The sequence below is a fragment of the Apaloderma vittatum genome, unplaced genomic scaffold (assembly GCF_000703405.1).
Source record: "Apaloderma vittatum isolate BGI_N311 unplaced genomic scaffold, ASM70340v1 scaffold17979, whole genome shotgun sequence".
Lineage (NCBI taxonomy): Eukaryota > Metazoa > Chordata > Aves > Trogoniformes > Trogonidae > Apaloderma > Apaloderma vittatum.
This window is the reverse complement of record NW_009737206.1, coordinates 46,790-64,703: the sequence shown is the minus strand read 5'-3', so window position 1 is coordinate 64,703 and position 17,914 is coordinate 46,790. Positions and strand designations below refer to the sequence as shown.

At 42.6% G+C, this 17,914-nt stretch overlaps 1 protein-coding gene across 2 annotated transcripts in view; it reads right to left on the bottom strand.

The window, feature by feature from the left end:
* Positions 1-1,901: 1,901 nt before the first annotated feature.
* XDH (xanthine dehydrogenase) overlaps positions 1,902-17,914 on the bottom strand; it is a 50,410-nt gene continuing 34,397 nt past the window's right edge. For both annotated transcript variants that reach the window (XM_009877262.1, XM_009877261.1), the window contains 15 exons: positions 17,262-17,395; positions 15,728-15,815; positions 15,054-15,140; positions 13,456-13,647; positions 12,732-12,877; positions 12,071-12,152; positions 11,451-11,546; positions 10,604-10,732; positions 9,517-9,591; positions 8,626-8,678; positions 7,359-7,473; positions 6,624-6,689; positions 4,647-4,835; positions 3,200-3,367; positions 1,902-2,245 (listed from right to left, as the gene is read on the bottom strand). In XM_009877262.1, the coding sequence (XP_009875564.1) occupies positions 2,195-2,245; positions 3,200-3,367; positions 4,647-4,835; positions 6,624-6,689; positions 7,359-7,473; positions 8,626-8,678; positions 9,517-9,591; positions 10,604-10,732; positions 11,451-11,546; positions 12,071-12,152; positions 12,732-12,877; positions 13,456-13,647; positions 15,054-15,140; positions 15,728-15,815; positions 17,262-17,395 (1,671 nt within the window). In that variant the 3' untranslated portion in view covers positions 1,902-2,194. The remainder of the gene's footprint in view (positions 2,246-3,199; positions 3,368-4,646; positions 4,836-6,623; positions 6,690-7,358; positions 7,474-8,625; positions 8,679-9,516; positions 9,592-10,603; positions 10,733-11,450; positions 11,547-12,070; positions 12,153-12,731; positions 12,878-13,455; positions 13,648-15,053; positions 15,141-15,727; positions 15,816-17,261; positions 17,396-17,914) is intronic.

The following is a 17,914-nucleotide window of genomic DNA, read 5'->3' as shown; positions in this document are numbered from 1 at the left end:
ACTCAGCAAATACACTTCAGATTAACCCACTAAGTAAATAACACAAAGAGAGACTTGACACACCCAATTAAAAAAATTTCACCTGAGCAGGCAGTCGCCACAAGCCCATTCTGAAATGATGAAAAAGGTGCTCCCAGACCAACAGGGAGTAAAGAACCCTCCCTCATGCTGCTAGTGACATCCCATCACGTCCCAGGACCGTCACAGGGAGCGGGCCTCTCGCAAACGCTGGCGGCTTTCCCCTTAGATGACACTGGAAGCTCCTCGATATCAGGCTCTTTGCTTGTAGCTCCCCGTGTTCTGCATTAACACACATTACATTCCCTTTGCACTTCTTGGCCTGGTCTGAATGAGCGTGTCCAGCGAACCCACGAGGTGGATGCTGCAAAAAAAGAGTGGCGATACCGACCTACCTTACGCGCTTTGTATCTTGCAGCCCTTCCCGGACATCTGAGAACATGAATACACACACTGCCATAGCTGGTCTTGCGCACAAATGATCACATTTTCTTCTCTAAGAGGTTTTTTACATATTGCTAGCTTTCAGGAGAAAGCAAAAATGCATCCTCACCCAGTACCTCAGAGCTTAAGAAACCCCAGTGTCATATTTCAATTAATAAAAAAATTACATAGCAAGCCCAGCAGGCACAAAATACTATCTGCAACTCAGATCTACAAACGCCCTTCTTCTAGATGGTAGAACCATAGTATTTTAAGCCGAGAAATAAATCTACACATTTCCAAGCTACATATCCTGGAGTGCTTCAGAAAAATGTTTCAAACTGCGCATACATTGTTATGTCCTAAGATGGAGGCCAATTTTAAGCAGTTTTTATGTGAGCAAAATGTTATATAAGGCAATGGAGTTACATCCTTTGGCACCATATTTGTTGATGGCCCTAGGAGTGCAAAAAAAAGAAAAAGGACATTTTCTTAAAGCTGTGGGCCAGGATAAAAGTTTGCATACGATGAGCAGGTACAGTACATGGCTGACATCTAGAGATAACATGATGCTACAGTGTTAAATCTGACAGTGACAAAACCTGTGAAGAGGGATGGCCAGCATTAAATCCAATCACAAAAAATGCATTCAACCCAGAAGGCATGAGGTCGTCATACAGTCAGCACATTTTTCAGACAAGAAGTCCCTGTAGCAAAATGTAACCATTCTCTTACATTCAGCAAAACTTAAGAGTTGTCTTGAAAAGAAGGAAAGGCCACAGGATGGCAGCAAGGGATTGACCCTAGAGGGTACCCAGAGTCAACTAAGTTCCCGCTGTATCCGTCCTCCTCCTTGCCTGGGCTGGTATAAATTGCCTTGGGAACAATGATGAGTAACTTCCTCGGTTACTTCAAGGTCTCTGATGTCCTTTGCTATTTAGAAGATGGGGAAAGACGTGGAGGTGTGGGGCGAGAAAAGGCTGTGTCAAACGAAGCAGCATCTTGCTGGAAGTCCTCTTGGTGTCTCTAGTTTTTATCTTTAATCAGAGGAGAGAAGGTAGCATGTGAACCAAGAACTTAAAGCCCCAGTGCAGACAAAGCAATTGTCATTTAAGTTAGGATAAATCAGCTGTTGGTTACATTTTAGAGCTTTCTTCTCAACCACTTTTCAACCATAGGCAAGACGATCTTCATCAGCTAACATCAAAACTCCTCCTCGTCTTTTCTCTAGTGTATATCTGGCTTTGGGCACAGAGGGGACACAACAGGGTTCAGCCCTCAGTGCCTCTCAGGCCTTTCCCCATCTCGGCTAGAGGACTGTTTGTCTGAGTTCAATGCATTTAAGTCCTTCTTGGCAGAGCATCACAAGGTGAGCTATCTTTTCCCCACAGTAGGAAAAAAAAAAAAAAGAAAAAGAAAATCACCCTGCCATTTCACATTGGCCGGTAATAAGCATGTCTCCCATCCTTGCAGCAATTTTAAATGAAACTTGTGAGATTTTTCAATTACACCTGGATAACTTGACCTTCCACTTACTCTTCATTTGAATTTACATCAGAACTATAATCTGGCAGCAATTCCCTCTCCTAGAGGAAACAATGATTGAACAATTAAATGTGAAAGCTCCGTGAATCAGAGGATGAGCTACATGAACATCGACTTTTTTTTTTTCTCCATTATAGTTCTACTGCCTTGTGGACCCTCTGGTGTAAGCTCAGTTTCGTGAGGAGAGTTTGCTCCTCAAAATTCCCTTTCACACACGCACACACCATGGCTTAAAGGTCCCTGGCTCAGCAGAAGGGCACTGTAAAAAGGGAAAAAAAAAAAAAAAGTTAGCAAGAAATGATGGCCCTGGTCTGGATTTGGCATACCCCACCATGCTCCCTTAGATGTGGGCGACTTTGTAGTATTGAATATCTGAGTTCATGTCCCAGTCTTTCAAAACAGAGATGTCTGGGTCATGGCACTTCTGCTAGAGGCTGTGCCCGGCTGTAGCCGAAGGCCTGATGGTCAACAGTTTGTGCAAATTCTCAAAACCGTTTCCACATCCTTCTCCCCAGACTGTGATGCAGGTGTTAGGTGAGAAGGACTAAGATACCCAGGTTTTGCTGTTAACCACAGTGGGGTTCAAGCTGACAGAAGCCTGGAGGATGGCCACATGGACAGAGGCTGCCTTTTTTGAGTCATAGAGAACTCTGTGCAGGGATCCACTCTGACGCAGCCCTGCAACAAAACTGTAACAGAGGAGGAGCCCATAAAGAGAGGGGGTTAACTCCCACACTCCTTCAGATCAAGCCCACAGCCTCTAAGGAGACTCCTGTGGTCATAACATTTAGGAGAAGTGACCATTTCCAAGCAACACTTTTCTCTCCTTCCCCCTCTGATGGACACTGCTAAACCACAGAGCAGACCGGCAAGGTAGGTTAGTGGTGATGATCTCGTAAGAGGTGATAGCCAGGAGCATCAGGACAAGTCAGTGCCTTTGTTCGACACACAGAACTTGGAGGATGGAGGGAAGAACTGCAATTTCATTGATACTTTATGGCAGCCCTTCCCGCAACGGGAGCCCTAGCAATGCTGGACTGTGGATCTCTCTCTCGTTTGGTGGCAGCAATCATAAAATAAAAAACATCTGCTTAAGCAGAGTCACAGCCTCCACATCTTGCCCTAATCCCAGACCTGGGCCACTACAACCAGCACACCCACTCCAGTGGTGTAGGCTGACTGGGGAGCAGACTATGAAACCAGAAGCTGTTACCATTTTGGTGAAGATGTCCACACAAGCATTGCGGATCCTCTCTGGGGTGGCAGGGCTGTCCAGCCTGAATGCTTCAGTCACGCCAGACTCCTTCCTCGCTGCATAGATGGCATCTTTAATGGCATAAAACACTGAGGCAGACAGGAACAGTGGTGGCTCTCCCACAGCCTAGACAGAGCACAAGCAAGAGTGAGGCTGCAGCCCCTGAAAAGAATACTGAGGCTAACAGCAAGAGGAGGAAGCCCTATGTGACAATCAGGAATTGTTTGCATTCCTCGTTCCTTCTTTGTAACAGCTCAATCTCACAGACGTGATCAGGAGAGGAGGGCCAAGCCAAAACAGCCCCTTGCCTTTCAGTCTACCAGAGGTGATCAGTGAGGAAAAATTGAAGCTCAAACAGCCTCCAGTCTGCCAGGTGTGATCAGTGAGGAAAGACTGAGCTAAAACAACCCCCAGGCCACTTAAAGAAGACATGGTAGGAAAGCACAAGCTTTCTGACACCGCAAGGCTGATGTGAAGGAAAAAAAGGGACTAATCCATTCCCACAGTCTTATGGATGGTGCTAAAATTGCAGCAAGGGAATAAGGCAGCAGTGAGCTGTCTGGGCAGGAAGGATGATGCTCCATCACTGGAAGTTGAATGCCCCTCTCAGGAATTACACACATATTATCTCATACTGAGGTCCATGCCAGACCCTTTTTTCTTAATTCTGTCATCAGCACTAACCACCCAGAAAGTTCTCCTCATTAATGAAGATGCTCCTGTGGACAGAGGGGAAATGGGAAACTGTAAAGAGGAAGGCCAGGCATATACAGATAAGGATGCTGAGAGGCCTCTCCAAATGCTCTGTTGAGCCATAAGTAATGCAAATTCATTGATACTGTATATCCAGCCCTGCTCTGCACAGCCCAAGAAAACCTGGGAGTGGCAGGAGAGGGCAACCTGTCCTGATGAGCTGACTGCCATGGAAACAGCTGAAGAACATGTGGATTAATAACGCATCTTTAAGGGTGACATGAACACTGCGAAACAGCACAGAAAGCAAAACATGAAAACCCAGACACAAAATCTTGGTATAACAGATCTGGGGAAATGACGCTGCTGGAAATGATACTCGCAGTGGTGGCTCCGGTGCCGGGGATGGGCAGCTAGGGAGCTGACACCCAAGGGGAGGCTGTCAGCCTCTGTTAGAGCACAACCGGCAGAGCAAAGCCTCTTCAGTTCTCCCTAATGGACAATCAGGGTGGCAATGTGAAGGCTATTTCAGTTCTTCCTAACTTAAAAAAGCAGTATACATATTTCTGGTAAGGAATGGGAAAACGTCCTGACCCCAGAATAAAGCCAGCATAACAAGATTAACTATTTAGGCACATGCATCATTAATTTGTTACGCTCAGTTTCACAGAATTATAGAGCAGTAAGAGGCCTGCAGATCTCGCAGGTGTACCTTGGATGAATAAACTGCCTTGCTGTTTGGACAGTCACGGAGAAGTGACACGTAGAATTCTGTTGGGATGTCTCCAAATGCTGGGATTTTGTACATCCCAGGCCCTCGAGTGTACAAGTTCCCTTCAGGAGAATAGCGCAGCTCCTCCATGGTGAAGAGACCGAGACCTTGGACAAATGCTCCTTCTATCTACGAATAGATTCAAACAAAATTACGTTATGTTTTTTGTTGTCATTGCTCTTCCCTGCACAAGAACAAACAGCAGTGATTTCCACCACAGTTTTCAGCCCTCCCCTCCTGTCTAGTTTCCCACTTCTTATCTCTAAATCCTTGTCCCTTCTGCTGAGCACAGCTTGTCACTTTTGCACAATTCTGGTGTTCCCATACAGATGTGGCTGTGTTTCCCTGGTAGGTGAAACAATTTACAAATACATGCAAACAGATACGCTGTAAACACAGGACAGGAATTTTCTGATGAAGCAAGAGAAAAAAAATCAATGGGAAAATACTGATTTCTTCACAGACAAATTAGCACTGAATGAATTGTACTCACTGATAGTTCAAAGGACAAGAAGACTAAAAGGACTGAAGATGATACATATGAAAACAAACTATTTTATGCTTTCTATTTCAGTATAAATGCTTTCCTAAGTACTGCTTATTCTCAGGTCATGAGCATAGTCACCTGCAAACACTCCCATATCCATTAAAGTACTAAAGACTTATTTTGCATAATTTTTCTACTGTAAATTTTAGGAGAAAATTTTTAAAAATTAATTAAATTAAATTAAAATAACTTAAGTAAGGGAGGCAGCTGTGAGATGAGGAGGTGCCTGAACAACTCTACATGAAGAAGATCTGCTTCCGCACAGAGAGACCTGACAGGCAGACCAGTCTAAAGATTTGACAAAAACATTTATTAATCCAGCCCTGCATCCTTGCGTTCCTGCAGGCATACAGCATCTTTTCTCTCCTGTGCCCTCAGATTCTCTGAAGCAATTTGTGGCAGGACATAGGTAATTGAAATCTCTCTGACAGACTCTGTATATCTCAGTTCTTTACTCCCAGACACAAACTGACAGGCTGTGAAGACAGAGGTTCCTTTTCCCCTTGGCCAATTAAAAAAAAAAAAAAGTCTCTTTCTGAAAAAAATATCACTTTCAAATAAGTTTAATTTTAAGTGCAGCAGAGCTCTGCAACTCATGCTTTCCTGTAAACCCCAAATCCTGTAGCAGTTTCACTGGAATTACGCTATATCAATATAGAGAGTCAGCAAGGGAGATAAGATGGCTAGATGAGCATGTGTGAACATCTAACAGTTCATCTCTCGGTATATCAGACAACTTTGTGTTTATTACCTTTATTTGCTGAGAGGTATCAATGTGACAATTACTGCACAAAATATGGAAGTAAGCTTGTTCCTACCCAAGGAATTTGAAAGCTAAGTGACCAGTCCAAATTCCTGTTGAGATCCCTACACAGCAGCAGCTGGAGCACAGAATCTATCACCCTAACTCTTTATTCACAGAAGAATTTTCACTGAATTAAATGGGGCTTGATATTGACAGAGAGGAGTGTCAAAAAAAATCAGGTGTGAGATTTGGTCTCACATGTCACATTGCAGAAACTAAGCCTAGGATGAAGTTATTCCTACATATTATCCAGATCATTCCTTAGGCAAGGCAGATGATGAAAAGCATCAGTGTGGTAGCAACCAGAGAACATCCTGTAGTCTTAATATCCACGGGAAAATAAAAAAGTGATAGGATATTTCCTTACATAATTCTATGCCTGTCACACAGGTGAGTGTAGGTCAAACTGCTTTTCACAGCTAGCCTAAAATGCCTCACTGAATATCCAAGTTTAAAATGCTCCATTTGCAAAGACATGACCTGGAGAGGGATAATATCTCATCTAGAAAAGCCTGAGAGCAGTATGGTCACTTTACAGTGAAAATAGCAACACTACTTCACTTACCTGTCCTATATCTATAGCTGGATTCAGACTGGTACCAACATCCATAACAATATCTGTGCGAATGTTCTAAAAGGCAGAAGTGAAGAATAGATCAGCACAGAACATTGAAACTGGCACACCATGGTCTTGTACCAGGAGGAGTAATGCACCCACCTACTACTCACACCTGCCAAGCGTTAAAAAAAAAAAAAAAAAAAATTTCTATCTCAGCTCAACTCTTCATACTGGCTTTTACTCTGAGTTCATCCCTAAAGCAAACCAACGGAAGTCACTGCAGTTTTTCACAGAGATCCAATGGGCCCAATTTATATTAGTTCCAAGTTCCTAGCATCAGTGCTCTGTACCTCAGCTTAACCAACTAGGTCACATTCTGACGATTATTTTTTTCTTTCTTTCTAAATGTCTTCAGTGTTATTTTTAATGATTAACTCAGTTCCAGTATGTTTCTGTTCTTTTGTGCTAACACAATCCCGATATCTCTTACTTAAGCAAATCCAATAACATTTGCAATCGTTCATTAAGCCTCCTAATATCCCCACAGGGCAGATAATTATCATTTTATTATGCTTTACAGCTTGTTGTGCTGTGGAACAGAGGAGTTAAGAAATTTACTGAAGGTCACACCGGACCAATGACAGAGCCAGGAACACGCTAACACCCAGTGTTTGTTCTAACTCCCTGTGAATGTTTCCTTCACCTAAACACAGAGGGCTATTTCACTGCTGACCCCCTCACCTTGTGATCACCTGTCAGGCAATCTATCTCAACCTCAGAGCAAGCAACGCCATAACTGAAGTAGCAGAATGGTTTCCCTTCATTCTTTTCAAAGTCGTAGCCAAGGTCAGGAATTCTTGATATGAAGAAAAACAAAACCACATTTCATTCCATGAACAGTCAAAACGGATAGAAACATGTTGCAACTTATTGAAATACTTACTCACTTTTTTTTCATGCCTTCTGTCAAGCTCACACAGAAATTAAAAGTGTAAACAACTATAAAGACAAATCTGTGGAAGTTGCTCTGCATTCCAGAATCTAACTGAAACTGTCAAATTATTTTAGCCATCTTCATTTTCCCATGAATCTCAGGGCTTGTGATAACTATTATAAACTCATTCCCACTGATCCAGTAGCAAATCTTTTGCTTTTAAAGTGCAGCTGAACATTTCTTGTGGGTCGTCAAATTTCAGAGCATAGTCAAGTTGAACCAGAACCTGGATTAAGCCAAGAACTGATTTTAAGCACAGTGCATGGCAAACATTTGTATCTGGCTACTTATACTTTATCCTAAAACTGGTTTATTAAAATAATGACAGTCACTCAGTTGAGAGAAAAACAAATTTCAGAGCTGCAACAGAAATGAGCTCATACTGTATTTTAGTCCTAAACAGGCTCTTCTCACCTCTGTGTTTAGTTTTTTATGTCAAACCCTTTGCCTCAAAGATGATGGATCTCTGTTTTCCTCCAGCAGTGAAGCTGACTAAGGAAAGGGCCTCATTTCAGAACTGCACAGGACCAAGTAAGAGTTGAAAGTGGCATAATGAAATTGATAGCACTGGTATCTGCTCATGCCACAACAGAGGGGATTCTACTCCAGCCAGTTGCTGTAAATCAATCTGTCCTCAAGGGCAACCCCTGCCCCCTTTGTCCCTACATGACAGTTCTAGTGCAGCACTAGATCACGAGGTTGATACAGAGGAGAGCCCCAGGCAAAGCTCTGGTTTCATTTATGCCTCCTCAGACCTAGGTCAGCTACAGTGAAGTTACATCTACTTCAGATTTACGTGAGAGCTGAACTTGGCCCCAAGAGCTGTGCTCCATCAGGAACCGGTTCTCCCCAGCCAGGAGACTGTTAACCTCAGCTTAACATCTCTGTGTAGGAAAAGGAATGCAGCCCTAAGTTAGAGCAGTGGCAGGGGTATAAGGGCTGTAAATCCTCCTAGAATTTCTGGGGATGCGATCAAATAAGAGCTGTGCCTCTGTGGTGTGAATATTCACTCACCTGTAAAATCCTGTGGCTGACAGGCTAACACAGTTCACATAAGCAGCTTTAATCTGGAAACAAGTGAACAAGAGTTTGAAAACAGCAATTGTCCAAACAATCCCTGCAAAATAGCTACCCAAAACACGTTTCCAGGAGAGCATGAATAGAAGGTGTCCAGTGACAGACAGCTGTTGCTACCTGGCACCAGCAGTGCCAAGGGAAACATCATGGCACAGCTGCTTCCCCAGATAGCCCCGTCAGCACCTACCAAGAGTAGAACTTGCCCACTGACAAGAGGGATAGGACTTGCTCGTGTTTGTCTGGCTCTCAGGTACAGGTTAGACGTTCAAGGTCAGAGACGAAGGTTAAACTGATGGTCATCTTGGCTACAGTGAGGCCGGGGGAAATCCTATCCTGACTTCCAAATCACAAAGTCAAAGCTCCTCCCATGAAAAGAAGAGCTTGGATCTGAAAATGGCCTGGGCACCTTACAGCACCAATCTCTTACTATCGAGATACAAGGAGCACTGCAGGAGGTGGATGGCAGCTCTCAACAAAGAGTCATCTTTCTCACAGAATCCCTTCACTACAAATTGAGTTTCTTCCTGCCCAAGGCTGTAGCCTGACTAGAAAGATACACGTAACCACTCAAGACTTTTATTTGATCCAGTTTGTCACAGGCACGCCTCAGGAAAAATTTCAGTATTAAAGTCATAACTGATGTTTTAGGGATGGCTTCTTGCAAGTTTTGGCTACTTCCCTTGCCAGGTTTCTGTTTCACTGTCTTGGCTCAAATCTCTGCTAGCAAGGTGCAGAAGGCCTGAAAGATAGACCTGCACACAGGATTTGCCAATTAAAGCAATCTCTGACAATGGCCAGATGCCTCACGACAGATAACAAACAGCTTACCCAGTCTTCCCAGGATCCTTTGGGATTAGACTGTTTGATGGGCTCAAGTCTTTTTAAGATAGTCTGACATGCATTCTAGAAACAAAGGGAGAGAGAAGCAGTGTTTTAAGATTTGAAAAGTCAGCTTATAGTATTAAGAGCCCTATAAAAGTTCCAAAGAACCTTCTGCTTAAATCAATATTGCCTTTAGGACTTCAGCATATCGTAAAAAGGAACGAAGTTCACCAACAGATGTCTTGCTATATAGGAATAAACCTTGACTGAAACGGATTTTAAAGTGCATTGGCTGTGCTAATTGCAGAAGGGAATCCCAGATACAGCACAGAACTTTCCAGACATCACATAAACTATCAGAAGTCCACCCATTTATACAGAAACTTTATCTGTACCAAGTCACAGCGGACATCTTAGCATATCTAGCTAAGATGATTCTATAACACCGAACAAAAATCTCATTCTTGCCAAAATTCAACCTACTCAGACAAGCTGTGCAGAGAATAAAAACAGCCTGATGAGTCTACTTTACAGGTTACATTTGCCCTTCTCTTTAAACCTGAGAATGGTCTATAGTAACATACTCAATGGGAAAAAAAATCGCATACCCTGCAAACAAAAGCATTGGTAACTCTACTGTGTCAGAGACACTCGTGACTATCCGTTGCTAGAGAAGGATGTTTGCTCCGAGTGTATCAACTTATGGAGAACTTTGGCTCTGGAGCACAGCCCACAAACCATCTGCTATTAATATTTGCAGCACAATATAGTTGTTGTAGATAAGGCTGCATTAATGACTAAAAAGCTAGTTATTTAGATGTTTTGTGTCTGTGCATTTTGAGTAATCACGAACCATTTTAGGACTACAAAAGGACCTAGTTTCAAACAACTTGAAAAAAACATGCAGTCACTCATCATCCGACACCACCAGTAGTTACAGCAGGCAAGGAAGTTATGATTTATGAGGTTATCCATAGTGTGTTGCCTTTTGATGGTTATGTTTTCCTTAAGCAATAGATAAATATGCATCAACTTCTCACATCCCAGAGTTCTAGCTTGTAACCAACTAGTTTAAGTAACTCAGTTTCCATACGTGGACGGCCATTCCATTGATGTCCGAACTGACAGATGCAGCTGTTGGGGAGGTGTTTGGGACAGTGTTTGTGCTGGTCTCACTGATGTGAATTTTGGAGGTGGGGATTCCCAGTGACCTGCTAGCAACCTGCAGAGCAAAGGTAAACAATTGGTAAGCAGCTCTTCTCATACATGACCATTATCATTCATTGCTTACACTGCTAGGATCCACATTGTGCAACCACTACACTCTCCCATTCTAAATTTCTTTTTTCTTGAAGACTCAGTTGATTCAGTCACTGAGAGCTAGCCAGAACGTTACTAAGGTTGCTCTTCACAGGCTGAATGTGCGTGACGTACATATACACTTTTGCCACAATGACAGACGTTCACTTCCCTATTGTGAGACTAAATTCTTCTCTCAACAATTATGAGAATCAGAGGATAAAGAGCCCTATTACTTTTCCCTTTCATTTCCTTGCCAAAGCAATATTGCTCCCTTAGGCCTTTTTAACTATAAAGGCGTTAGCATATACAGATTAATATGTTTGCAATATAGGATTAATTCTTTTATAAAATGCATGTAAAATGCATATATGATGAAATGAAATTGCCAGAGAAGCCAGATTGTAAGCATAACCTGCATATCTACATAACAAGAGTTAAGATGATGAAGATTCTAACTCTCATACTTAATTGTGATAATACTGTAGAAATCTAGCACTGCTGCTAAAACAATTAAGAGGGATTAGTGATGATTTGTTACCCTACACAGGCACACAGAGAGGAAGTGTCAAGCTGTCTAAGGCAACAGTGAGTGTAATTTTCCTGAAAAGATGTCTCATTCTGTCCAAACTCATTATTACCTGAATCATTTTGGTGTGAAGCCCTTGACCCATCTCAGTCCCGCCATGTGTAAGTAATACAGAGCCATCTGTATACACATGGACCAGAGCTCCAGCCTATAAAAGGGAACATTAATCCAAGAGTCATCATAAAAGAAATAGTGAAGTACTTAGCAGATTTTAGCAGAGAGAATTAATTTGGAACTAGACCAGTGTTCTTCAGTGTAACTAAAGCCACTAGTTTCCAGCTGAGGTGAGTTTGCTTTAGTCTCACCAACTCACTAGAAGTTCCAATGATACAGCAAACCTCAGTCAGTATTTTCAGCTCAGAAAGCACGTACAGCAACTCAAATCTGCCCCTGTGAAACAGAGATGGATCCTATGCCTGAACTCACTAACATCACTGACAGTCCGTCAATCAGGTCGAACAGGGAACACAATACCATTGAAACATAGCTGCATTGTGGTGTCTTTTGGACAGTATAAATTGGTAACTGCTGTGTTGCTCATTTTGGTTTGAAAAACCTGTGTTCTTTCTTAACCAATTTACTGCTTCTCCAGAAAGCTCCAGTTTGGTGCAAATGGAGAATGGCCTAGTGGAGGCAGAATAACTCTAGCTTCTCTACTGAAAAGACACAGACCTGGTTCAGAAACGGGATAGTGAAACTGATGCCAAATTTGGTAGGAATGATGCACATTCCTCTCTTCTTCCAGCGATTTTGCCTGCAAGGAAAGAACATCACTTGTATACTCATGAGGCTTTCATCACAACTCAGTACTATGCTTCCCTCAGACAGCTTAGGTATCAAACCAAGAAAGAAATACCTGCGTGCAATATAGACTGAGTTAATTAGGAATTTTTATGAAAGGTTGGCCTTGTTTACAAGCCTTGAGAAGAAGAAATACAAACTGAAAATGCTCCCTGAGGCGTTATAGAAGCAATTGCCCGCACTATTCAATTGTATATACAAGCCAACTGAAAAAGACTATAAGGTAGTGGAAAGCCTAAGTAAATCACTCTGATAGCCATTTGAAAAGCCTAGCTGGACTTAGCAGACCCTCCCTCCTTTGCTACATTCCTCTTACCAAATCATGCCATGCTAGGCCTGATTCCTGCCTTATATAAGCTACCAGGTCACTGGTAGACATTTCTTCCCTCAGTAAGCATGAAGGAATTTCAAAGAGAGATTTTCAGAAGGCAGTTATAAGGTCTGACTTCACATCACTCAAGTTGCTAAGAGAACTTCAGAAGTTAGCAGGCAGCAGGTGCACTCAGTAACAGGACAGCTCCAGAACACCTACTTGTTGAATTCTTCAATTAGTTTCTTCCTGGCATGATAGCTAGAGCTTGACAAACATTCATCCCAGCATCTTCGTAGAGTAAATCCCTCCAGCTTTTGGTTAAAATGAGTCAAGTCTCCTTCATTATAAAGATTGAGTTTCCGCACCTTCCCAAAGAGACATATAAAGGACATGACAAGTTTAATGCTTCAGATGTATGATGTATGACATCAAAAGCACGTTGGTTCCTAGTTTTACTCCTCTGCTCACTCTACAGAGCAACAGAATTAACAGACATATATCTGTTTACAGGAAAATGGGGACTAAGAGATTAAAGCTGGGAAATTTCAAGAGAGATTGGAACTTAAGCACATTGTTAGTGAGATTAAGGTACCTTGTATACCTTTGGCCTCCTTTTATGAATATCTAGCCTTAATGCAGGTGTTACGCAATTGAAGCTACTGAAGGAATTTAATGAAGCAGAGGATAACCCATGCTATAATGTGGCTGTCCTACAGAAAGCTTGAGATCCTGCTCAGGGCTTAGCAAAAATAAAGCAAAAGCTCTTATACACATGTAGACATGGCATTTTGGGACATGGTTTAGTGGTCTTGGTGGTGTTGTGCTGACAGTTGGACTTCATGATCTTTTCCAACCTTAATAATTCTACAATTTGTGGTTGTGTCCAGTTCTCAGAGCTTGTTTAAAGGCAGCACAGCCCTGAAACAGGTCAGTGGATCTGTACCTCCTCGGGTGGCAGGCCACACTTCCGAGCAAGGTCGCTCATCCAGCACTCAGCAATCATCATTCCTTGGGGCCCTCCAAAGCCACGGAAAGCTGTGTTGGAAGGCAAGTTGGTCTTGCAAATAATGCCCACGCTGCTGACATTGGGGATGTTGTAGGCGTTATCCAAATGTAACAGGGCTCTGTCCAGAACCTGGTGAAGAGAATGAATAGAGGTGGACACATTTTACATGAATCATGTGTCGAACTTTTCAAAAGCTGCTGAAGCTAGGCTGGAAAGCTCTGAAGCTAATTTACAACAACCAGCACTTTCTCTTGTACCCTGCAGTTCTGCAGTCAAAACAGCTGGATGAGCACTGAGGAACAGCTATTTGCAATGGAGTGTCAGGTAGTATCCTCCTGAAGGACAGGACAATAGGCACACTTCTCTGTTGACACTTATGACCCTGGGACAGATTGAGCTTCAAAGTTCTTTGCTGGTCCTGGGCTCATGCTGAGTCAAACTTCTACTAAATGCCATTACCTGCCTGGAAGAGCCAGAATCTTCTTTTAATTCTACTGAGTAATCTGTTACTGGAAAAGAAGTCTTGCTGATATCAAGTGACTCAGCAGCTGGGCTATAGCAGTAAGGGCAATTATATGAAATAAAGATTGTTTTAATAGCTACATCTAAGCTGCAACATTTGAGGTATTTGTTCACTAGCTGTCCAAACTGGGAAAGGGTCAGCTCTCTCTGTCCTGTATTCCCAGGTTTCCCTTTCAGCAGCAACACAGAGAGGAGATGGTGCACATCCCATCCTTATTTCAACATGAAGAGCTTTCCAGGCCCCTGACTGAGACACAGTCAAAAAGACAATTCACACAGATGTACTCTCAACCAGGCCCTTACTTTAAGCAAAGACATTTGCGGGTCATTCTGCTCTACTTGGAACCAACCACATTGCTAGCATCAAATGTGGCTCTGGTAGAGAGCTCTTGCAGTTCTTTCCTACTGAAACAGATGAATTTTTACAGGCAATTGTCAACGACTCAGTGGACTAGAGAAACGCAGCAAGAAAAAACATGACTGACACTGGGCTATTGGGTTGGTCACTCCCAGGACAGAAAAGGAGAGATTGTTTACTCATCAGCACAAAAATTCTTGGATACAAACACAGAACCCAGACCCATTCTTGACATTGGATTCACAAGCACTAAGGACAAGTTTAGCCAATCCTTAACAAGCTTGTTGATTTAGGCAGTCTGCCCTAATCCGCTTTATTCCAAGGAAACACCTTTCCTCGAAAGTATCAGTCATCTTGCACTGTGCAATAAGTTTCTCATCACAGCCTTCTGTAACTCAAACCAAACTTTCTTGACCCTTTTAGCTAATCCAAGTTATTACAGCATCACACAGAATTATGTGGCACATGCCAAGGCAGGTCAGTTGGCTTGTAGAGTAGTTGTAGAAGCATCAAAACCCCATCAAGGTCTGTTTTCAGTCACTCCAGAGAGTAAGATGTGTAAGCAATGCTGTAGACAAGAAGTCTCTGAAGTCAGAGGAAATGTTGCCCAGGGAACTGTCTTCCATCCAGTTAACCATCAGAAAATTTTACTTACACCGTAAGAGAGGTCTGCAGAGTTGCCCCCATTGCAGTAGTATGATACCTCCAGACTCTTGACTCTCCCGTTCTTCATGAAACCAACCTGTCAAGAGAGACTTCTCAGTAATTGTTTTTCTACAAAAGGTTCTGTCTCACGTTTCCTCAAAAAAAACCTGAATGAACTTCATACAGGCAAAAGGCTGACTGCCCTTTACTGCAGCACAGGACATGCATAGGCAGCCACTGAGGAAGCTTTCCAATAAAGGATCCAGGTACTCTTCCAAAATAAACACTTGTCACAGCTACACCTTCCTTAACAGGTTTTTGTTTTGAAAAGCAGAAGTTGGATAGGGATTGGAGAGGAAAGCAAATCAACAGAACAAATAGTAGTACGATACTGTAAACAAATGGAGGAGCATCTAAGAGCAATGTGATTGTCAACAGGGACAAAGTCTGCAAGGAAGGGGGAAGTATTTATGCTGAGGTCACAAGGGAACCATCTGAGCCAAAAGAACTTCTGCAGGACTTTAGTAGGAAAAATGCTGTAACCCAGATGACCTGATCCTTTTGCAGCAAGGGAGATCTGCAGTGAAACAACCAGAGCAGCAGTTTTTTCAGTGTCTTGCTATTCTCCAATGTTTCAGGTGACACCACCGAGATGACCTGTGTTCATTTCACATGTATGCATACCTTGTACCTCCCCAGGAAAGGATGTCTCCCACCGCTTATCAGCATGTCCTCATCTCGATCCAGCATGCACCTTACGGGGCGGCCAGTTCTGTTAAAGGATATATTTATCAGTCAAAGCCTGAAATGCACAATCTAGTTCACACAGAGCAAGAGTCTCCTCTTTCTGGTGAGCACTGTCATTCTGGAGTGGCAATGAGGAGTTTGGGGTAAGCCGCTTGGTTTATATATCTTCCTCTTAAGAAAATGGTGAGATTGAGTTAAAAAAAGTTAAGATCTTAGAAGTTGGGACCTGTGCGTGAAAACTCTTGTGGAGACTCTTATATTAAAAAGCAGGGTAGTTTCTTACAGAGACAGATGAAAATAAATGAGCAATCACTGTTTTCCAGACTATTTCTCAGGGTGCTCTCTTAGCTTTGCAAGAGAGAGCGCCATATGAATTATATAATAATGCTAAATACTAACTAACCTTCAACTTGACCTTGTTTTCTATTTGCTTATTTGGTATTCAAGGAGGAAAACAAGGAGGAAAGGAGTCATCGCTCTTAATTTTCGAACAGTTCTGCCTTCCCAGTGCCTCTCTTCAGGTTGCAAAAATATCAAGAGAATGCCATAGACACTGTTTCATGACCTTTGGGATATAAAACAGTGGTTTGGCTGGCAGAGATAAAGGAAAGAAAAAAAAATTGCACTGATTGATTAGGGAAAGCAAGTCATTTGCTCAGGAGGGAAAAAATAAAGCTGACTTAAATATAGAAGCTTCATTTTGTTCTCTTCCAAAGGTATTTTATCAAACTGGTATTGTGTCACAAGCTCTATCCAGCATTGCCTGCAGGACGCATCCTTGCATACATGGGCACGCAATGCATAAATGTCATCTCAGAGGCCATGTTCACTTACAACCAAAGAAACTTGTGCAATGAAAGATGAGCCCATATCAAAACTCGAGGAATCAGAAGCACATTTCCAATGTATGCTTCACAAATGGTTATAGTCCAGGTTATTTGCTGAGCTTTTAGGGGGTTGAAAAGTGTGAGTTGCTGTTAAGTGGCCTGCCCCCCTGCCTAGGGAAAAATTCAAAGAGAATTGCAGAATAGCAGAGAAACAGTGGTGCAAGACTGGAGTAGTAGAGATTTGAGCAAGAGACTCTCATATCTCTCTTACACAAAACAACAAGCACAGCTAGTTCTGGACTTTGAAAGGGTTTGGGATGAAATGAAAGCAAGAGGAAGATAATCTGAGATACAAGAGTTTTCAGAGAGCACCAAAGGAACAGCAGAGTAAGGATTTTTCCCCTCCTTTCCTGTTAAAAGTTGACATTCCCACATTAGCTTAGATCCTCTGAGAAGGTTCAATTCCTCCTACCAGTTAAAAGCACATCAGATAACTCCTTTGGGAAATCCCAGGCTTGCTAGAAGATGTATAGTAACAAGACTTGAATAGTCTTGAAAGCACTCCAGTGCAAATGGTGCTCCAGAAAGCGGCAGAGTGGGACAGTTTGAAAGGAAAAAGCCCTGTTCCCCACATCCAAACTTACTTGAAGGCTGCAACAGCCACTGCAGTTGTCAAAACAGTATTTCTAGTCTCTTTTCCTCCAAATCCTCCTCCCATTCTTTTAACTCGAACCACAATCCGATTTGAAGGGACTCCCAATGCATTAGCAGTAAACTCCTAAAGAAAAACAGAACAGCAGAACATGTACAGAGCTGAGCTGGTGTTAAGAACTAGATACCAACACAGCACCTTTCCACAACCGCTGCAACAGTGCAAATACTCCTATTGCCCTGCAATTGGATTTCATGCAATTGGAACCAGTAAGCCCCGTATTTAATCTCTTGGGTGAGAAGGCACAATGTGTCTCAGCAGACAGCACCAGATTCAGGAAGAGACTGACATGAGCTTACTAAGATGTAGGTTTTATTTATCACAGGGTTTGATGTCCATACCACTCTGTCCATTCTCCTTGCTCTATTGTGAGACCTTTGGACAGTCTTGGTGAGTCATTAAACAGGCCAAAGACACCCTGTAGTGCCAGTAGTCCATCTCACAAGATGACAGCGTTGATGCACATGTAGTCAGTGTTTACATCACCTCTCTTTCAATACGTCATTTTATTCAAGCTCAGATAAGGCCAACTGTAAAACGAGCAATTAACTAATCTGAAATTGAGAAACAAATGCCTTTTAGGTA